The 21808-nt window shown below is 36.7% G+C and overlaps 1 protein-coding gene across 3 annotated transcripts in view; it reads right to left on the reverse strand.

Moving 5' to 3' along the window:
* The window catches only part of LOC150075068 (protein disulfide-isomerase A5), a 755693-nt gene that overhangs the window by 340795 nt on the left and 393090 nt on the right, over window positions 1–21808 (reverse strand). For all 3 annotated transcript variants that reach the window (XM_090388976.1, XM_090388975.1, XM_090388974.1), the window contains one exon: window positions 13552–13685. In XM_090388976.1, coding sequence (XP_090245102.1) covers window positions 13552–13685 — 134 coding nt within the window. The remainder of the gene's footprint in view (window positions 1–13551; window positions 13686–21808) is intronic.

The raw sequence follows: 21808 nt of genomic DNA on the forward strand, positions 1-21808 counted from the left end.
TTCAGAATCCTGTTTAGAGAGTTGTGCAGCAAGCTCGTATAAGTCTTCCTTTGAAAGAGGTTTGCCATGATAAACGACCTTCACATTCAGAATGTCATTAGAGATATCTTCAAGGTTGGCTGTATGTACATTATGGATGTTTTAGAACTTGACAATATCTGGAGCATTGTGAAGGACTAAAAACGTTTTTGGGCAAGTTGTTTGCTGCACAAAATTGGGTCACCTCTGGACAAAAGTGTGAAGTGTACCATTCACTAAAATGGGTTGGGTCACCCACGGCTTCTTATTAGAGGGCCAGAAAACAGGAAGTCAAGTATTCACAGTGCCCTTCATAACATGTGGATTCTCTGAATGGTACACCAACATCTGCTTTAACTTAAGTGCCTGATGCATGACCACCCAGAAGTAATGTAAGCTGATATTTTCCAGCCTTATAACCAAGGGCAGATATCTCTTCACAGGCTATGTATCTTGGAAGAAGATGCTTCAAGCATCTTCTTCCAATACAGCCCTGTTTCATCAATCATTAAAGACCAAGTTTGGGGTATAGCAGTGTTCATCCATTAACTTTTGGAATATAGGAGAATATTCCTCAGCACCTTCAGTGTCAGTGCTAGCTGCCTCACCAGTAATTTTTATATTATGAATTCTGGTCCAGTTTTTGAACCAGGAAAACCAAACCCTGCTAGCCAAAAATGATTCAGTCCCTCCCAATTCCTCATTAATTTCACTGAACAAGTTCCTATCCTTGTCCATAACCACTGCCTGTGCTACAGGAATGTTATTTTGGTTCATAACGCCTATCCACAGCATTAATAACTTCTCCATCTTCTCCATTATCTAACTCCTTGAATAAGTTGTTCTAGAAACGCTTAATTAACAATTCCTGTATGTGACTGTGCTTGACCTTCTCAGCATTATTCATAATGGTCATAACAGTAGAAAGTGCTAAATTTAAGGTCTTTTAGGGCTTCCATTTGAATAATGTCCATTTTCACTTCAATCGTTAGAGTTTTGCGGCTTTTTTTAACACGTGCAGGCAGAGATTCACCACTAAGCTTAGAAGACATGGTTGCACAATTTATTTAAAATAATAAGGCACTAATGAACACAGGAAATTATTAAAATTATTTAAGGCACAGCTCACAACATGCACACATTGGCAGATGAGGAGAAAGCAACTGATGTCAATACTAGCGCCACCTAGGTACCCACTTCCTGTGCCAGGTTTATACTGGCACTTTCAAATTTTCTTTTCTTTTTTTTTCTTTCTTTCTTTTTTTTTTTTTATTATAATTTTAAAACTGCATTAATGTGAAATGGCATTAACTGAAGTGTAGTAAAGTGGAGCCTACCTGTACTTGGATTTCAGGAAGGTTTTTGATACCATTGCACATAAAAGACTACTATACAAAGTGGAGCAAGCAATGTGACATTAGGGGCAAGTTATTGCTATGGATAAAGAGATGGGAGAAGACAGAGTGGTTATCAATGGGCACTGCTCTTCATGGACTAATGTTATTAATGGAAATGCACAGGGTTCAGTGCTGGGACCACTGTTGTTGAAGGCATATCAGGCTTAATGACTAAGTTTGCAGATAGTACAAATGTTGGCAGGGTGGTTAATGACAGTAATCTGCTGCAGCAAGATCTAAAAAAATTAAGCTGATGGGCTAAGAAATGCTAGTTGAAGTTTATCATTGAGAAATGCAAGGTACTGAATATCATTAAGAAATGCAAGGTAGTAGTAGTCCCAGATTAGCATACTAACTCTATGGTACTACATTTAGCATAGCAGTAAATGAAAACGACCTGGGGATAATTATGCAGTCAGACATGAATTTCTCTGAGCATTGATAAAATCCCAGGACAGGTATCACTGATAAAACCCCTCCTGGGCTTTTATCAATGATATATGGAACTTTTCTAGCAGGGATAAGGTGGCCTGACAACCATGGCCTTTTTACAAGGCCATGGTTGTCAGGCTGCATCTTGGGTCTTGTATACAGGTGTGGATGGCTCATTTTATGAAAGATGTAGATGTGCTCAAATGGGTGCAGAGAAGGGCAATGATATTGGTCAAGGAACAATAGGGTGGTCTTACCAGAAAGGCTTCAGTTCTGCAAATTTCAGCACCTGGAGACTATGCACTGGCAATATGACTTAGGTGGTTAAGGCAGTGAATGGATTGAGCAACCTTGATACTGATAGCATTCTTCCTCTTGTTCAGACCAAACATGAGGTGGCATAAATTCAAATTGAGGAAGGATGGTTGCAGGATAGATGGGTGATGGCGGTGGTTCCAAAAATCAACCGCCTTCAGCCAGTAGACAGTTTATTCTTGGAACAAACTTCGATCTGTTGTTGTGGAAGTAGGTAGTTTGAATAAATTCAAGGAAGAACTACAAAAATTATTGGACGATGGCCAGTTGATGTGGGAGGGGTGGAGTTTTTTTTTTTTTTTTTTTGTCTAATGCTTTGTAAGCTTTATAAGCTTGCTTTTTGGATCATATGCTACTACAACTACTCTTTGAATTAATGTCAAGATTATGAAGTCTGTCTGTTTAGGGTGACCACTGATTTTACCTAAGCTATCTTAAGAGCCAATATTGTTCAGTCACTTCCAATATTCAAATAAGCAAGAAACATTTTACTACTGGTGTTAACCCTTCTGAATTATGAGATTCAAATTCTGAATATGATATATCAAAATGAAATCATGTTTCTCGCTCATATTTCTGAATGTCAGCATGTTGATTTATCCAGTATTTCAAACTCTTACAATCTGATCAATTCACCAATTCTTTAATCATATATCTTGATTTAGGCCTTGGATGATAGTTAAAGATATAAAAAAATACTTTCTCGAATTACTTTCTAAAGGATTTTCAAATCATCATTTATATTTTTATATTTAACAAACTGTATTATCCACTACACAGAACTCAAATAATGCCAAGGCAACAATAATTATTTCTTCAACAATAATTATTTCTTTGCATATATCTAGTAGTAAGCTATATGTAATTCACAAGTTATCCATAACTCTGTGATGCTAGTGAGCCCATTTAACTGGTGCCACCACATTTAATTGTTGATGTTAAATCTAAAATAACCATTTTGCTCTACGTTCAAAGCTGGTATATATAACAGATCTGCAGTTCACAAGAATTGTTGTTGTTAGGTTTCAGCAACTTATGATAATTTTTCTTAAACATATTGTGCCTTTGTGTTATGTTTGTATAAGTGTGTGTTCACGTGCCAATATGCCATACAAGCTAAAAAAACTCTGAATGACTCACAGGTGGAACCCTACTTTCTCTGTGTGAGAGCAAGATCAGTTAACTAAACTCTGATTGAAGTAGGGCTCAGAAATACCTCTAGTTTATGACGGAATCCATACCTCTACAAATGGATGACAAGCTGTTGTTATATGTTTTTAGGAGCATTAGCAACTAAGGCCATATTGCTCCGAGGATATGCAGTGGTCATTCCCTGACCTTTCTGCATCCTCCGTATTTGGTGGTAATGGGCTCGAACCCCGGTTTAATCAAGACGCGTGTGCTACGCACTGCCGCTCCTGCCCACCTGGCTATAGAGGCACCATGGATGACAAGTGGTGAAACCAATATAATGTCATGGAGGATAGTAATATAAAAATACTACAAACGAAGAACAAAAAATCAAAATCAAGAAGCCAATTAATTAAGAATTCCAGCAATAAAATATCTGAATACATTTCTGTAACTTTTTTAATCTAACTTGTTTTTTCCCCCTAAAGTATAAGTAAAGCAACAATAAAAATGTTTAATGGCAACGAATTTCATCAAAGTCTGTTTATTCTGTGATTAACCAGGTATATAACCAATACATCTTGTTCAATTCAATAGTACTATTCAAAGAATAAGTTTTGCAATAAGCTGAAATGTTAGCATTGCGCAAAAAGAGAAGAATCATAAAATGCCTCTGGTTTTGGAAGGCTACATTTGGGACACTGTGCCTGTACTGACTATTCCAAAAACCTCCCGACATCTGCTTTTAAGCATACATCATTAGACTGAAAAAAAAAAATAAATAAATAAATAAAATAAATTTGTATTTGAAAGAATAAACTTGACTAAAAATAACTTAATTTATCAGAAAACCAAAAGACATGGTGCTTAATGATTAATAAATGTCAATATGCATTCATTATTTACTTGATGATAACTTCAGTTACTTATCTATGAAAAAAATTGAAAAACTAAAGAAGTTTCTCTCAACATTTTAAAGGATTTTGCTTTGCCATTAAGGTCTTCTAAACAAACTTCTGACTTATTGTTTGCCTTCTGGTAGTTTTTTCCATGACTTTCCAACAATGAGCATTTGGGAAAGTCAAAAGTTTGTGCAAGATGGGTTCCCTGAACCTTTCCATTCATGACAAACATCAGAGAGTAGATTTCATCAAATGAGAATTTAAAATTAATTCCTGCTAATCTAAATAGATTTTTATCCTGTTTGATAACTGTTGATGAAACCTGGCTACTTTTATTATGTTCCTGATTCCAATGCAGAAAACATTCAGTGGCAGCACAAGGGATCTCCAACCTCAAAACAGGTTCTAACTGATCAGCTGGAAAAGTGTTGGCTCCATTTTTCCAGGACACAAAAGGATTGTTTCAAATTGCTTACCTTTCATCTAAAATCACAATAACAAGGGAAATATTATGCTAACCTTATGCCAAAATTAAAAGCTATAATTTTTTGGGGAAAAAAGAAAAGGAAAGTTGGGTCGTTGGGTTTTTCTTCTTGTCTTGTACAAATGTGCACAAAACCCAAGTTGCATAAGCTAAAATTCATGAATGTGGAGTTGAACAATTAAAAACTCGCCCCCTTCCATACAGCCACATCTGGCCCCAAGTGACTATTATTTCTTCAGAAACCAAGTCTCATCTTCATGGAACTCATTTTAAAGATGAACAGCTAAAGCAGCTCTGTAAGCCTGATTCATGTCCAACCCTTCTTTCTCGCCCAAAAAATGTATTGAACTTTGGAGTGAATATATTAAAAATAAAAAAACACAAAATTTTGTGTCTTTTATACATTCTCAGAACTTTCTGACCAGCCCTCATACCAGCACCATGGTATATTGCGATTCATTATATGTTAATGATCAAGTAAACGAACCACCAAGTGGCAGTTAACACAGTTTAACGATGCAGGAAATCACTAACGTCAAGAGTAAACAAAAGGGAATTTGTTTTCACAAAGATCTCAGACATTCTTAATTTTAGTTCAATGGAATGAACTCATGTTTTCACCAAATATGAATACCAAATAGAAAGTGTTCGCATGGAAATCTCTCTCACAAAAGTATTTATTATTCAAAATTTTCAAGTACAGTCATTTGTGTGACAGCTTCAACCCTGCTGGGCAAACTTTCTACCAACTTTCAACAGGTGGGTGGAATTTGCCTCAATTTTTTCTGAGAAGCTGCTTCGCTTCTCAGAAGGTCTTTTAGACTAAAGCCTTATTCAATTCTCCAATTCCTTTCACAGCCATTCACTAGAATTGAGGTCAAGAGTCTGACATGGTCAGTCCAATCTTTCAGTCATGGTCCACAAACCTGAAACACTGGGTGCTCTCATGTTGATAAAGACAAGGCTGATTTCCACACTGGGTAGCAAAGTCAAAACAGGTCATGGATTTCATGGTTTCAGACATTACCACTTAATGCACCAAATCAGAGTCAGCTGAAACAGCTCTGTATTGGACCATAGATGGTGTGATCAGTGTATTTTTACTGTAATTTTCACATCAGTGATCTGATGGTATATATATTGAGATGATATGCTTTCAAAAGGAATCTCTCTCACAAGAATGAAACATCATGTACAAACATGTCATGGACTTCATGGTTTGTGCTGGAGGATATGCTGCTTCCAGTGGATGGCTGATGTATTGCCAGAGCAGGTCTAAGAGATCAAAGAAACATCCGTGATGTTTCATACAGACAACATTCATTTAAACATAAACTACCATGTTTATGTTCATTAAACATCCTGTGAGTTAGTGTGGTCATTTAAACTTTCAAATGTTCAAAGCACGAAGCATTTAGAATCGGATGTGTTTGCATAGAATCCAATGTTATATAACATTGAATCTAATGTTATATAACAACTGTCTCCTGAAAAAGACATAATATTCACGGAAAGGCATCCAAATATTTTGGCCATATAATGTAATAAACCAGAAAAATATTCTAGGGCATATTCTAGAGTTGAAAATAAGTCATATCAATATGTGTCAAATTCTGAACAGTTATGGAAGCTGTCTCAATTAAATAAAAAAAAAATAAAAAAATAAAAACTATGGAGTTTTGCAAAGAAATAAACAACAAAAATAAAATAATGAAAAAATAAATAAAAATAAGCAGACACATACATGAATAACTAGCTTATTCTTATTTTATTTTTTTTGCTATTCCCAATCAAGAAATCTCCATACCCAATCAAGAAATCACCATACCCATTTCTCTAATATTCAAACAGCTACAAAGTTGTTTGAATTATATGTTCAAAGCACAAAGCATTTAGAATTGGGTGTGTTTGCATAGAATCCAGTGAATCTAATGTTACATAACAACTGTCTCCTGAAAAAGCAGTTCACCTAGCACTTCTTTGCTAAAGCACTCTGTATATCTTGAACCCACCCCTCCCAAGTTCACATTCTGTTCCCCCACAATAGCACTATTCACTCAAAACACCTTAGGTAGCAGGTGTTTCGGTGGCTGAGAGGCCTGTTGAAAAAAAATTTAATGCCTTCACTATGATTTTTTAATGAAGTACAATTCACTAATTCAGAGTGCATGACTCCAAAGATGTGCTCTTTGATTTCCCTATTAAATCTGACACTGTAATTAATGACAAAATGTTGACATGCCAGCCAAAATGGAAATCCTGTGAAGCATTTCAAATTTATTAAAAGAAACTTTGAAAATTGTGTTTACTGTCAAAATTACTTTTTGTGCCCATAAATAATTGACATCTCTGTTAATTTATTGTAGGTGTATGTATTGGCACATGTTTACTGCATTCAAGGCTGTAAAATGCTGGAGTTATGCATTCTTTCTTGCATTAAAAATATAGACTTTACACATTCTCCCACTCATTGGTACTATGAGAAAGCAGTACCTGCTCAGGGATCAAATTAACTGAACTTTGCTTAAGTATTGTTTATAAAACGTCTCTTTAGGAACTGTCATTTTCTAATGTAGAGTTCACCTGCACAGGCAGCTGCTTTTAGTCACAGCAGTGGTGGCATTCTTCTATTTTACACGGTCTGGTGGTCGTACCGACAACCAGGTCAGTGAACATTAGGCTTAGTAGAGGTATATGACGCAAGAAAGCAAGCTTACATAGCATTAGCAAAAAAAAAAAAAAAAAAAATTTCACACATACATTCCCTCTATATGCTTGTCCAGACCTCCTTGAATTTATTAAGCTATCAACTTCGACAACGGCAGATGGAAATTTGTTCTAGCAATCAACAACCCATTAGCTAAAGGCAAATTTCTGCACAATCATTCTATAACTTCAATTTCTATAACGGATTCTATAACGTCTTCCTCAATTTGAATTTATGCCCCCTCAGATTCGTAATCTTAGCAAGAGGAAGAATCCCATCAGAATTGAGCCTGCTCAACCATTCAATGTCTTATACATCTCAATCAGATCACCTTGCACGTGCCTTGTTTCCAGATGCTGCAATTTTCAGAACTTAAGCCTTTCATTCCCCTTAAGCCCTTCATTCTCCTCACCAATCTTATTGCCCTTCTCTGTAATCACTCAAGAAACTCTACATCCTTCGTAAAATGAGGCCTCCAGACCAGTACGCAGTACTCAAGGCGTGGCCTGACCATCGCCTAATACAAAGGGATAATCACCTCCTTTTCCCTACTAGCAAAACTCCTATATATCATTGACAATATCCCATAGCTGCTCTGGCAGCCAGTCTGCATTGCTTCACATCTGATTGCACAATTACTCCCTGGTCTTTTTCATTTACTATCACCTTAAGTGTAGTACCACACAGTTGGTACAATACTCTGGTTACTTTTACCCATATGCAGTACTTTGCATTTGTCAATGTTAAATTTCAGTTGCCACTTCTCAGCCCAACTGCCCAACTTTTCTAGATCCTGTTGCAGTACCACACTGTTATCACTGTCATTAACAACCCTAACAACCTTTGTATCATCTGCAAACTTCAACATTAAGCCTGATATACTTTCATCAATATCATTGATAAATATACAAAACAACAGTGGGCCCAACACCGAACCCTGGTGGACTCCACTAATAATATTAGTCCAAGAAGAGTAGCATCCATTAATTACCACTCTCTGTGTTCTCCCCCTCAACCACCCTTTTATCCATTGTTTGAACTTACCCTTAATACCGTATACTGCTCCAATTTGTACAGTAGTCTTCCATGCACAAAAGTGTCAACAGCTCTCCTTAAATCCAAGTATATGATATCAAAATTATTTTTTGCATCCAATTCCTGGCAAAGGTAACGAAAGCTTGCACGAGAAGCACGCCAAAGTTCGATGAAATTTACCGGTAAAAGTACTTTGCCCCAACAGTATTTGCATTGTTGCTCACTCAGTAAACATACAGTGGGTGTTATCAGTCAGGGGTAGAAATTGAATCCCTTGGGAGATTGAAACCCTCCCGAAGTGGAGGGGGTAACCTGACCTTTTTCCTTCAGAATCACTGGTGGACTAGTGGATAAATTTTTTTATTAAGAAAAAAAAGGCAAAGGAAAAGGAAGCCCACATGAGAAGCACGGCAAAAACTACGTTACGAACATTTTTTACGATGCCAGAACTTCCAATATGACTCTGTTCATGATTCGATTAGTTAATTCAATTAGTGATTCTAAAAAAACAGGTCAGGTTACCCCCACCCTCCACTTTGGGAGGGTTTCAATCTCCCGTGGGATTCAACTTCTACTCCAGACCGAAAACACCCACCGTCTGTTTACCGAGCGAGCAACAATACAAATGCCATTACGGCAAAAGACTTTTACTGGTAAATTTCATTGAACTTTTGCATGCTTCTTGTGCAGGCTTTATTCACCTTAGCCCATTTCCTTTGTAACCACATCATACTATCCAATCACATTTGTCAGACAAGACTTTCCCTTAACAAACCCATGCTCGGTCTAAATTATTACTGCAGTGTAGTCTACATGATCCCGCAATGCAACTTTAACCAGTGACTGTATTATTTTACCTGGAATAGAATTTAAACTAACTGGTCTGTAATTACTCATGTCACCCTTAGATCCCCCAAAGATGTATATTTCAGTTATATTTGATAAATATAACTGAAAATAAAGAAATCTGAACAACAAGAACGTGAAGAAACAATTAATTGTGACCAACAAAAATATTTCTATCATGCTGCACTCACTTTATTTTTCTGATTTGGAACAAAATTCAACATTTGGCCACTCCTAAAGTTAAAATAGAAGATGAAAGGAAAAGGATTTGAGTCAAGTGAAGAAATCGAATCAAGCACAATGAAACATCCAAAAGCATTCAGAAAGAACTTCAACAAGTGCTTTGATCAGTGGCAGGCACAGTAGAAGTCTGTGGCTGCCGACAGAGATTATATTGAAGAATATTAACAATGCAAACATTATCACAGAATAAAATTAATATTTTGCAACATTTATTAAACTTTCTGATCAAACCTTGTATGAGATATTAAATTACACATTTAAAGTAGACTATGCAAAAATATAATATATATATAGTCATACCATACCACTGTAAACAATTTTTGAATTAATATTTAACCTGTTTAAGAGTGTATATATGTTACTGTATACAGGTCTGGAGGCCTCATTTTAAGAAGTATGTAGAGCTGTTGGAACGAGTACAAGAAGGGCAATAAGATTAGTAAATGGAACAAAGGGTTGCTCTTACGAAGAAAGGCTTAAATTTTTCAAATTACAGTGTGTGAAGACTAGGCACCTGCGGGGTGAACTGATTGAGGTGTATAAAGCCTTGAATGGTTTGAGCATGCTCAATGCTGATGAGATTCTTCCTCTTGCTCAGAATAATCGCCTGAGAGGACATAAATTCAAATTGAGGAAAGACGGTTGTAGGATAGATGTGCGGAAATTTGCCTTTAGCCAGCGGGTGGTTGATTGTTGGAACAAACTTTCATCTGTTGTTGTAGAAGTTGATAGCTTAAATAGATTCAAGGCAGAACTTGACAAACATTTGGAGCGAGTGGATGGGGTGAAATAAGGGGTTTTTTTTTTGCTGATGCTATGTAAGTTTGCTTTCTTCATCATGTGCCTTTGCTAATGCTAAATATATTAATATTTTTTATGTATGGGCTCACAGGAGTGCATTCTATTTAAACAATCATGGAATGATAACTGTTTATGCACAGAATGACTTAAAATCTTCCAGTAAGTGGTACCATATCTTATCTGTATTTCTAAGTAAAAGTAAACTCGGTATAGAAAAAAGTAGCATGAAAATAGTTTTCAAAATCAATGGTGGAAATTGCACCTGCTGGCCATTGTCCAACTTGCTTTATAAAAGAACTCTGGAATTCTGGATGAACAGTGCTCTGTTGAGTCAGTTTGGTGTGACATAAGCACTGCGAAAGGAAAAATAAGAGTAGGAGTGTGTTATAGGCCTAATGACTCGAATGAGTACAATGAACAATTGTACAGAGAAATAGAGTGGGCCAGTAAATCAGAATGTCTTATAATGGGGGATTTTAACTTCCCAGATATTGACTGGAACTTGTGGGTTGGTCACTCACACACTAGTCAGACTTTTGCGGAGTTATTGGATGATTGTTTTCTGCAGCAGCATGTTCGAGAGGCAACCAGAGAAAGTAACACTCTTGATCTGGTTATCAGCAGTGATCATTCGTGTATTAAGAATTTGCAGATAAAGGAACCACTAGGTGGCAGTGATCACAGTGTGCTGAAGTGGGATTTACTCAAAGAGGTAACTACCGTCAGGGGTAAAGGAAAGGGTTTTTGCTTCCGTAAAGGGGAGTACAGTGGTCTCAGACAGTTTTTAAATTCTGTACAGTGGGATCAACTGACGATGTTACAAACAGTAAATTCTAAGTGGGAAGCATTCAAAGAATTAATCGTGGAAGCTACTAGACTTTATATACCGATTAAGAAATATCGTTCAAGGTTTAGGCCTAAATGGTTATCAAATGAACTAATGAGACTCGTGACAGAGAAGAAAAATGCATGGGATGCATATAAATTATCAGGTGACGCAGAAGCCTGTGGCAGATATAAGCTAGTCTGTAATCAGGTCACAAAGGAGGTTCGGCAGGCGAAGGCGGATTACGAGAAATCTTTGGCAAAAGATGCTAAGAAAAACAGCAAGGATTTCTTTACTTATATAAACTCTAAAAGGAAGGGGATGAATATGATTGGTCCACTTGACATCGATGGTTCGACTGTTGATGATCCTGCTCAGATAGCAAACAAACGGAATGAGTATTTTGCATCTACATTCACACGTGAGGAATCATTACAGTTTGAAAATGGAAGAAGGTTATCAAATTGTAGCAGTGTGCTTAATGATTTTGTAATAACTGAGAGCAAAGTGGAGGAGAAATTGTTGAAGTTAAACATAAAAAAGGCACCAGGGGTGGATGGGATCTATCCAGTTATTTTAAAGGAGGTGGCAAAGCAACTAAGCAAACCCTTAGCCATAATTATGAGAGCATCCTTGGACTCAGGGGAGGTTCCCACGGACTGGAGATGTGCAAATGTGTCCCCAATTCACAAAGGTGGATCGAAGGGTGACACGAGTAATTACAGACCAGTTAGTTTAACTTCTGTTCCGGGTAAAATAATGGAGTCGCTGGTTAAAGATGCATTGCAGGATCATCTAGACAAGACTGCAGCAATAATTCAAACACAGCATGGGTTTGTTAAGGGAAAGTCTTGTCTGACAAATTTGATTGGTTATTATGATGTGGTCACAAAGGAACTGGATGCAAAAAATAATTTTGATATCATATACTTGGATTTCAGGAAAGCTTTTGACACTGTTGCGCATGGAAGACTACTGTACAAATTGGAGCAGAATGGTATTAAGGGTAAGTTGCTACAATGGATAAAAGGATGGTTAAGTGGGAGAAGACAGAGGGTGGTAATCAATGGGTGCTGCTCTTCGTGGACTAATGTTATTAGTGGAGTCCCACAGGGTTCGGTGTTGGGTCCACTGTTGTTTTGTGTATTTATCAATGATATTGATGAAGGTATATCAGGCTTAATGTCGAAGTTTGCAGATGACACAAAGGTTGGCAGGGTTGTTAATGACAGTAATGGCAGTGTGCTACTGCAACAGGATCTAGATAAATTGGGCAGATGGGCTAAGAAGTGCCAACTGAAGTTCAACCTTGACAAATGCAAAGTACTGCATATGGGTAGAAGTAACCCCAGAGAAACGTACCAACTGTGTGGTACTACACTTAAGGTGGTAGAAAATGAAAAAGACCTGGGAGTAATTGTGCAGTCAGATATGAAGTTTTCTGAGCAGTGCAGACAGGCTGCTAGGGCGGGTCATGGGGTTTTGTCAATGATATATAGGAATTTTGCTAGCAGGGAAAAGGAGGTGATTGTCCCTCTGTATAAGGCAATGGTCAGGCCACGCCTTGAGTACTGCGTACAGGTCTGGAGGCCTCATTTTAGGAAGGATGTAGATTTGCTTGAGCGTGTACAGAGAAGAGCAACACGATTGGTGAGGGGAATGAAGGGATTCTCTTACCAAGAGAGGCTTAAGTTCTGCAAATTGCAGTGGCTGGAGACTAGGCACCTGCGCGGTGATCTGATTGAGGTCTATAAGGCCTTGAATGGGTTGAGCACGCTGAATTCTGATGGGATCCTTCCATTTGTTCAGATTACCAACCTACGGGGACATAAGTTCAAATTAAGGAAGGACAGATGTAGAATAGATGTGCGGAAATTTGCCTTTAGCCAGCAGGTGGATAATTGATGGAACAAACTTCCATCTGTCGTTGTGGAAGTTGATAGGTTAAATAAATTTAAGGAGGAACTGGACAGGCATTTGGAGGGAATGGTGTGATTTTTTTTTTTTTTTTTTTGGCTGATGCTGCATAAGCTCCTACACTTGCTTTCTTGCATCATGTGCCACTACTACTACTACTACTATTCTGATCAAGAGAAAAAAAATAATAATAATAACACCGCCCACACCCTTTAATTCCGATTTGATTTTTGAAATAATTTTTTGGAATGTTTGGAAATCAAGTCAAAATAACAAATTAATTAATACTTAAAAGCATTTTTGTATAAAGTTATCAATATTACAAATTTTCAAAATTCTATAAAAGAAATCACTCCAGAGAGCCAGCCCATGTTGAAAAATTCACTACCATGAGCTCACACATATTCAAAAAACTCACTCCCAAAAAATTAACTTAAAGAATGGGAAATTCATTCAAATGTTTCTTACTCTATAATAGAATAAAAATATAAACTTACATGGGGCATAAAACATGACTAGTACTGATGATTCCTTACTGATATCATCAAATGTTGTATCTGTCAAATGCATAATATCACCTGGCATTTCAGACCATTCAAGTTCCTTTGGCTTTTCAGGCTGCTTGCTAGGACTAAAAATATTCAATTGAAACAAAGTCAATAATTATTATAAATGTATTTCTTTAATATATTTAAAGAGAGACTATGTGCGTATTCATCATAAATTGATTTAATTGAGGAAACACTTTCAAAACAGAAGAATTTGTACATAATGTCCCATATATAATGTATGTATTATACATGGTGTTTCAAAAATGATGGTCAATAATTTAAAGGTGAAAAGTACAAACTAAAATAAGCAAAAAAAGTCGCAGTAAACATTGGGCCGCAAATGAACCATTTTCGAGATAATGCACATTTTCTGTTAAGATCCGCCACTGACTATGGGAGCACTCTGGGAGGGTAGTCTGTATTGCTGAGACCTTGTACACGCTGGATATGGTAGGGGTACAATAATTGGTAATGTAAAATTTGCCACACATTGCTATGACTCAGTACGCACTCTTGCAGAGCAACCCTCCTTGTCGAAATTCCTGGATTGGTTCTATTCTTTCTAACACCCTTTCCTCAGCATCAGGTGTTATACTTCTGGGCCTACCTGCTCATATTCTATGTGTGAAGCACCCATGTTCTCTAAGGTGCTGATGTACCCTGATGAATGTGCACCTGTTGGGCTGCCTTCAGTTGGGAAATGCCTCGGTGTAAATGTGCAGCCTCGAGTGCACTGCCATTGGCATTACCATACATGAAGTGCACGTCTGCATACTCTTCGCTGCTGTAACTCAGTCTTTTTCAGGATCATCTTGAGAAAGGTTTTTCTCAGAGCACTGAGAAAATGGAAAGGGAGAGAATGAGCATAACTTAGAAATGTGCAATATCTTGAAAACGATTCACTTAAGGACCCATGTTTACTAGGATTTTTTTGTATATTGTAGTCTGTACAGTTCACTTTTAAATTATTGACCATCACTTTTGAAACACCCTGTATAAAAAATTACACATAATTTGTGTACATGGGCAGTCAAGGCAAAATAAGAACAAAGTGATATTTAAAAACCATTTATGTATGTTGCATGTGTTCTCACCTGTTCAAGCAATAAAATAAATTTTAGGATTTCAGAATCAGCACTGTTAGAGTAACAACATAAAGCAGTTATCTGTGAAATGTGTGAAAACTTCCTTTCCCAATTTTGTGCACCCCTGTTAACCTTAAGATAAGAAAAGAGTATTTATAAATAACCATAAGAAACTGTGTAGTCTTTCCAAGAAGTTTCACCGTGATTCACATAAACACAAGTCAAGGAAATTTAGTGTCCATTTGAGAGAACAATCTTTTTTTAAGTTCTATGTAGTGCTTTTGGGGGTAACATTTGCACATCTCCAGTCCAGGGGAGGTACACATGGACTGGAGATGTCCAGATGTGACCCCAATCCACAAAGGAGGATCAAAGGGAGACAAAAGTAATTACAGACCTGTTAGTTTAACTTCTCCTCTAGAGAAATTAATGGAGGCACTGGTTAAAGAAGCACTGCAGACAAGACTTCAGTTACAGCTCAGACACAGCATGGGTTTGTTAAGGGGAAGTCTTATCTGACCATATCTGATTTGATACTATGATGTAGTCACAAAGGAACTGGATGCAAAGAATAACTTTGATATCATATATTTGGATCTTAGAAAGGCCTTTGATACTGCTGCATATGGAAAACTTCTGCACAAATTGGAGCAGTGTGGGACATTGGAGGCAAATTGCTGCTATGGATAAAGGGATGGTTGAGTGGGAGAAGACAGAGTGGTAATCAATGAACGCTGCTCTTCGTGGACTAATGCTATTAGTGGAGTCCTTCAGGGTTCAGTGTTGGGTCCATTGTTGTTTTCTGTATTTAAAAATGATATTGATGATGGTATATCAGGCTTAAAGTCCAAGTTTGCAGATGATAAGAAGGTTGGCAGGGTTGTTAATGACACTAATGACAGTACACTGCTGCAACAGGATCTAGAAAAGTTGAGCAGATGGGCTGAGAGGTGCAAAATGAAATTTAACATTAACAAATGTAAAGTCCTACATATAAAATTGGGAGGAAGACACATAACACAAAAACTGGCAAGACTCTTCACAAAGTGCATTAGAAAAGGTGTGATGCCTAAGCAGTGGAATAAAGCAATCATAGTTTTGCTGCATAAGAAAGGAGATAAATCAGAAATTGGAAATTATAGACCAATTAGCTTGTTATCCCACATCTACAAGTTGTTCACAAGGGTCATTACTACCAGATTAGAAAGAATACTTGATGAGAATCAACCGAAAGAGCAAGCTGGCTTTAGGACAGGATTCTCAACTATGGATCGCCTTCACATAATATCACAGCTAATGGAGAAAGCAAATGAATATAATACACCATTATGCCTGGCATTTGTGGATTATGAAAAGGCATTTGACTCCATACAGCATAAGGCAATGTTTCGGGCACTGGAAAGACAAGGCATAGATACCCCACATATTATGATTTTGAAGAAAATCATATGAGAATGCTACCTCCTTAATTAGACTAGACAAAGACAGTAGGAAATTTAAAATCGAGAAAGCAGTTCGACAAGAAGACACAATATCTCCGAAGCTGTTTACTGCTGCCCTTGAGGAAGCTTTCAGAAGATTAGACTGGTCGCAGAAAGGAGTCAATGTGAACGGAGAGTATCTAAACCATTTACAATTTGCAGTTGACATTGTGGTCATAAGCCACGATCCCAAAGAATTAGAGGAAAATCTTAATCAGTTATCTACAGTTAGTAAAGATTTTGGACTAAAGATGAATATGGCTAAAACAAAAGTAATGATGAACAAGTATGCCACAGAAAGGGTCATATTGATTGAAGGAGCAGTAATTGAAAAGGTGGAGTCATATACTTATCTGGGACAAGTTATTAGCTGTAATAATGATAAATGGCTGGAAGTCAAGAGAAGAATAAATTTTGGATGGATACCATTCAGTAAATATAGTCATATACTGAAGACCAATATCCCAGTTTGTCTGAAACGTAAAATAATGAACCAATGTATAATCCCCACCATGACTTATGGAAGTGAAACTTAGGGACTCACCAAAAGAATGGAAGAGAAGCTGAGAACTACACAGGAAAGAATGGAACGAATTATATTGGGAATCAGACTGTTAGATAAGAAGAGAAACATATGGATTAGGCAGCAAACTCAAGTAAAGCAAATCCTTATCAAAACTAAAGAACTAAAATGGTCTTGGGCAGGACACATAACTCATAGACATGATGACAGATGGACTAAGAAAATAACAGAATGGTACCCAAGAGGAGCTAGAAGAAAACCTTGAAGACAAAGGCGGAGATGGATAGATGAAATTCATGAGTTTGTGGGTAGTAAATGGATGGCCAATGCTCAAAACAGAAGGAACTGGAAAGTTGCTGGAGAGGCCTTCATCCTGCAGTGGATCGAAAATGGCTGATGATGATGACATACGGGAATCCGCAACCCCAGAGTAATGTATCAACTCTGTGGTACTACACTGACAGTGGTAGAGGATGAAAAGGACCTGAGGATAATTGTGCAAGCAGATATGAAGTTTTCTGAGCAATGCAGATGGTCTGCAAGAGTAGCTCATGGTGTCTTGTCAATGATATACAGGAATTTTTCTAGCAGGAATAAGGAGGTGATTATCCCCTAGTATAAGGCAACGATCAGGCCAAACTTTGAGTACTGTATACAGGTCTGGTGGCCTTATTTTAAGAAGGATGTAGAGCAGCTAGAACGAGTACAGAGAAGGGCAGATTAGTGAATGGAACAAAGGGTTGCTTTTACGAAGAAAGGCTTAAGTTTTGCAAATTATAGTGTCTGGAGACAAGGCACCTGTGAGGTGATCTGATTGAGGTGTATAAAGCCATGAATTGTTTGAGCATGCTCAATGCTGATGGAATTCTTCCTCTTGCTCAGAATAATCGTCTAAGAGAGCATAAATTCAAATTGAGGAAAGACGGTTGTAGAATATATGTGCGGAAGTTTGCCTTTAGCCAGCAGGTGGTTGATTGCTGGAACAAGGTTCCATCTGTTGTTGTAGAAGTTGATAGCTTAAGATTCAAGGCAGGACTAGACAAAAAAAATTTGGAGTGAGTGGATGGGTGAAACAAGGGTGTTTTTTTTTTTTTTTTTTTGTCTGATGCTATATAAGCTTGCTTTGTTGCATCATATGCCTTTGCTAATGCTAAGTTTCACATACACACAAGTTAAGAATATTTAGTGTCCATTTGAAAGAACAATATTTTTTTAAGTTCTATGTAGTGCTTTTTCTCATATTTATAAAACCAATTCTTTTTAAAAAGATAGTGATAGAGTAAATTTTGGTACAAACTATTTATGAAGTCTAACTTTGAAATAAAAACTCTCATAAATAGGTATACCTTAAATAGTAATGACAGGTGATGAAAATTCGGAAGTTGCAAATTTTAATGCATAAGGGTAGGCATAAACTTAGCCAAGCAATTAGAAACTTATTTTTTGGATGCAGATCCTTCGATTGAAAGGAACATAAAGTTCAAAAGGGAGCTTCAAAAATGCTTATCTCCATACCATGAAATTTACAAAGATCTATCAAGCAAAAGCAAACAAACCAGATTACAGATTTTTTTAGAAAGAGCAGAAGATACAGGCTGACCTCAATTAATGCGATTAATTCATCCCGCGAGCACAGCGTGCAAAACGGAAACATGCTAATCTAATACAATAATCAATATGAAAAATTATAATTGGTCCTTGACTTTCAGGAATGTCCATAAAGAATTTTAAAAATACCTTTTTATCTGTATATCGTGTAAAAGATAATGAAAATAATTATGGAATTAAATGTTTATTGCACAAAACAGCAGTTCCCAAACTATCTGCTGTGGAATATTTTAAATTTTCAAGGGAAACACAGTGATACTCGACATCTGTCGGACACCGCACGAACTACTAGCTTGAGGTAGTTCACAGTTTAAACATTTCTTATTAAGTTGTTTGGACCTAACTATTTAATAAAAGGAACTGTTAGGTATTTCTTTTGGTATAGGCGTGCCATGAAAAAATTACTGAGACACTATAATAAGGTTGCCGTGAACCAAAAAAGTTTGGGAACCTCTGACATAAAATACCCAAAGAAGAAACAATTTGTTACGAATTATTTGAACAGTGTTGACTTTCTCTTTTCATCAATCAATTTCCGATAGCCGACAACAATCTTCTCTGGGCCCTGGCAAAATAAGTATAGCAGAGAACCTCAAACCTTTTGTTTGGGGTTCTCTGCGATACGAAAGATTTCATCTAGATCTTTTACCGTTATCTCCTTCGCGGTAACATTTTCATCTGGCTCATTTAAAAATGAGAATTTTTAAACGGAAGTCTGCATTGACTTTATTAGCGGGAGACAAACAAGTAACACTTCTTCTTCTGATGGTTGATGGAACATACTGAGGCAGGCAGCAGGCAAACGTCTGATTATTGCCCGTCCGATGTGCCGTAAGCTTAATGTGAGATTCAAATCTTTTTTTTAACTATCACATAAAAAAAAAAGATTGTGGTAACTGGAAATTTGCATAATGTAAAGTGAAATAATTTTTTCAAATAGCGGTAAGTGAAAAAATGCGTTAATCGAACTCGCATTATGCGAGGCCTGGCTATACATGAAATCTAGATGCTACAGAAGAACGTCCAGAAGGTCAGAAGTGGTGAAGATATTCTGCAACAGAGAAAAAGTTCTCATTTGGTTGTACTAAGATGAAGATGTAAGATGAGAAGAAAGAAAATTAAATGAACATACATTATCTGACATACATGTATTATAGTTTGTAAAGTGTTTGTTCAGTTATTACTATTTTTAATAAAAATTAAGTTTCCAATAGTGCAAATGCATCAGGAATACATAGCTGTATCTGAATAAATCAGATTATTAATAAAACGGCATCGTTTTAAGTTATATCTCATATTGTGAATACCTTCACAACGAGTTGCCATGATATTGCACTACTTCGAATAAGTAACGCTTCACCTAGACTCTTCACCTAACGCTTCACCTAGTCTAGACTCCTTCATAGCTTGAGGCTTATGCCCTAAACGCTTGAGTTTCCAATAGTTATAAAAAATGGCGTATTTTTAACTACTGTGTTATACGAGGTTCACATGTAATTACTTTTGCATGGCATTTTTTGATCCTTCAAGCAAAACAAATCTTAAATTCAGGATTTTTCAATTTTTAATGGCTTTTTCATTAAAGTTTTTTAATTTGCCACTATTTTAAGAATTTGTCTCCTTTTTTAAAAAAAACAAATTATCCTGTCCTACCAGTATCTTCAAAAAAATTAAGATACTTTCCTTCGAGAGGAAAACTATATAGTGCTGATTACCTCTAATGCATTCTAATGTAGTTTGATTAAAGAGAGTGGATATTTATTTGAACTGAAAAAAACACCTTTGTTAAACAAATAACATGAATTTAACAAGCCTAAATATATTCATGCAAAAGCTGAACACATTCTTAATATTTCTTAATCTCTGCTTCAGATAACATTAAATGGAAATATACAACATATGAATACTATTCTGTTCAATTTCTCTTTTCTAATCTATAAGATAGAAAAAAAATTTGCTCATAATTCTTTTAACATATGTAGGCAACGAAGTATAATTCTATCACTGATTTAAACAAATTAAGACTTTATTAAATATATTATAGGGGGAAACAAAACAAAATAATGGAAATACCTTTGATAACAGTTACAGTGATATACAGGAACTCACCGACTTATATAAAGGTTGCGTTCCATGGAACGCTATGTAAGTCGGAATTCCCCCATGCTTGTGCAGCACTCGCAACTGTGCTTGCTGAATGATTGAATCAAAAAAGAAATGTTCAATGAATATGTGAATAGAATTATTTATTGTATTTATTCAATTTTTTATCTCATGCACAGGAAAAATTACAAAAGCGTGCAATTTAAAAAATTTCAAAATTATAAATTAACAAAAAAAAGAGAGGAGATAGGCATAATGTCAGTAAGTTTTACCTCTCGAGCATCATTGCCAGAATTGACGTCTTCAGCTGACAAGTATGCCATTGTGGAGGTTGAGGGCTGTGGAGATTTAGAATGGGTCGGCCGCTCAACCTTGGGAAAGAACATATTAATGGATGACTGGACAATGGCTTTTATCTTTTCAACGTAGATTTCTTTGTAGCAAACAAGCATATCATTCACCCCTCTGTTAACTTTTAAGAATTGTTTGCTGTCAGAATCCATCTCAAACTTCGCCATTGCCGATGCAATTTCACAAAATGCCATTGCCGTCCTTCTTTAGTGATGAAGCATCTCAGCTCCTGAGCTTCGTCAGCATTTTCTTCTTTCACTATCGCTGCCATCAGGTGGATAAGTTCACTGTTAGATAATTCCTTCTCTTCTTCCTCTAAATCTTTGGCAACAACCTCCAACTAAAGTAGCTATGCAACATTTACAATCTTATCTGTAACCTCTTCATATGATTCATCTTTTTCAAATCCTTCAAAGCCTTTTACGTGCCACGGGCATATTTTCTTCCATGCACCATTTAAGCAACTTCTAGTAATTTCCGCTCAGGCCTTATTAATGTTTAAGATGCCATGGTAAATATTGTAAGATTTCCAAAAGTCTTTTAACGTAAAATGTTTCTCATCGTCTACTGCAGACAATGCCTAAGCAAATGTTATGCATAAATAGTATGCTTTTAAATTCGAAATAACACCCTGGATGAGTGAAGTCATGTTTGGCAGTAGAAATATGACTCTCACGTTCAAATTGAAATCTAGATGTGTAGGATGTCCAGGAGCATAATGTAATAGAAGAAAAATCTTGAAAGGAATGTCATTGTCTTTACAATATTTTTAAACCTCGGGAATGAAGCAGCATTTAAACCAATCCTCAAAGAGATATTGTTATCCATGCTCTCTGGTTTGATCGGAAATGCATGGGTAGGATGGCTTTATTGATGCCCTTAAATGCACGAGGATTTCCAGAATAGTACATAAGCAGTGGTTTTAACCTGTAATCTCCCACTGCATTAGCCCCAAGCAAGAGTGCGGCCCTATCTTTTGAAGCCTTGAAACCCTACATTATATTTTCCTCTTTGGCAATGTATGAATTGATCCGGCACTTTTTTCCAATACA

This window comes from Mastigoproctus giganteus, chromosome 14 (assembly GCF_048544385.1).
Source record: "Mastigoproctus giganteus isolate SK-2022 chromosome 14, ASM4854438v1, whole genome shotgun sequence".
Classification (NCBI taxonomy): domain Eukaryota; kingdom Metazoa; phylum Arthropoda; class Arachnida; order Uropygi; family Thelyphonidae; genus Mastigoproctus; species Mastigoproctus giganteus.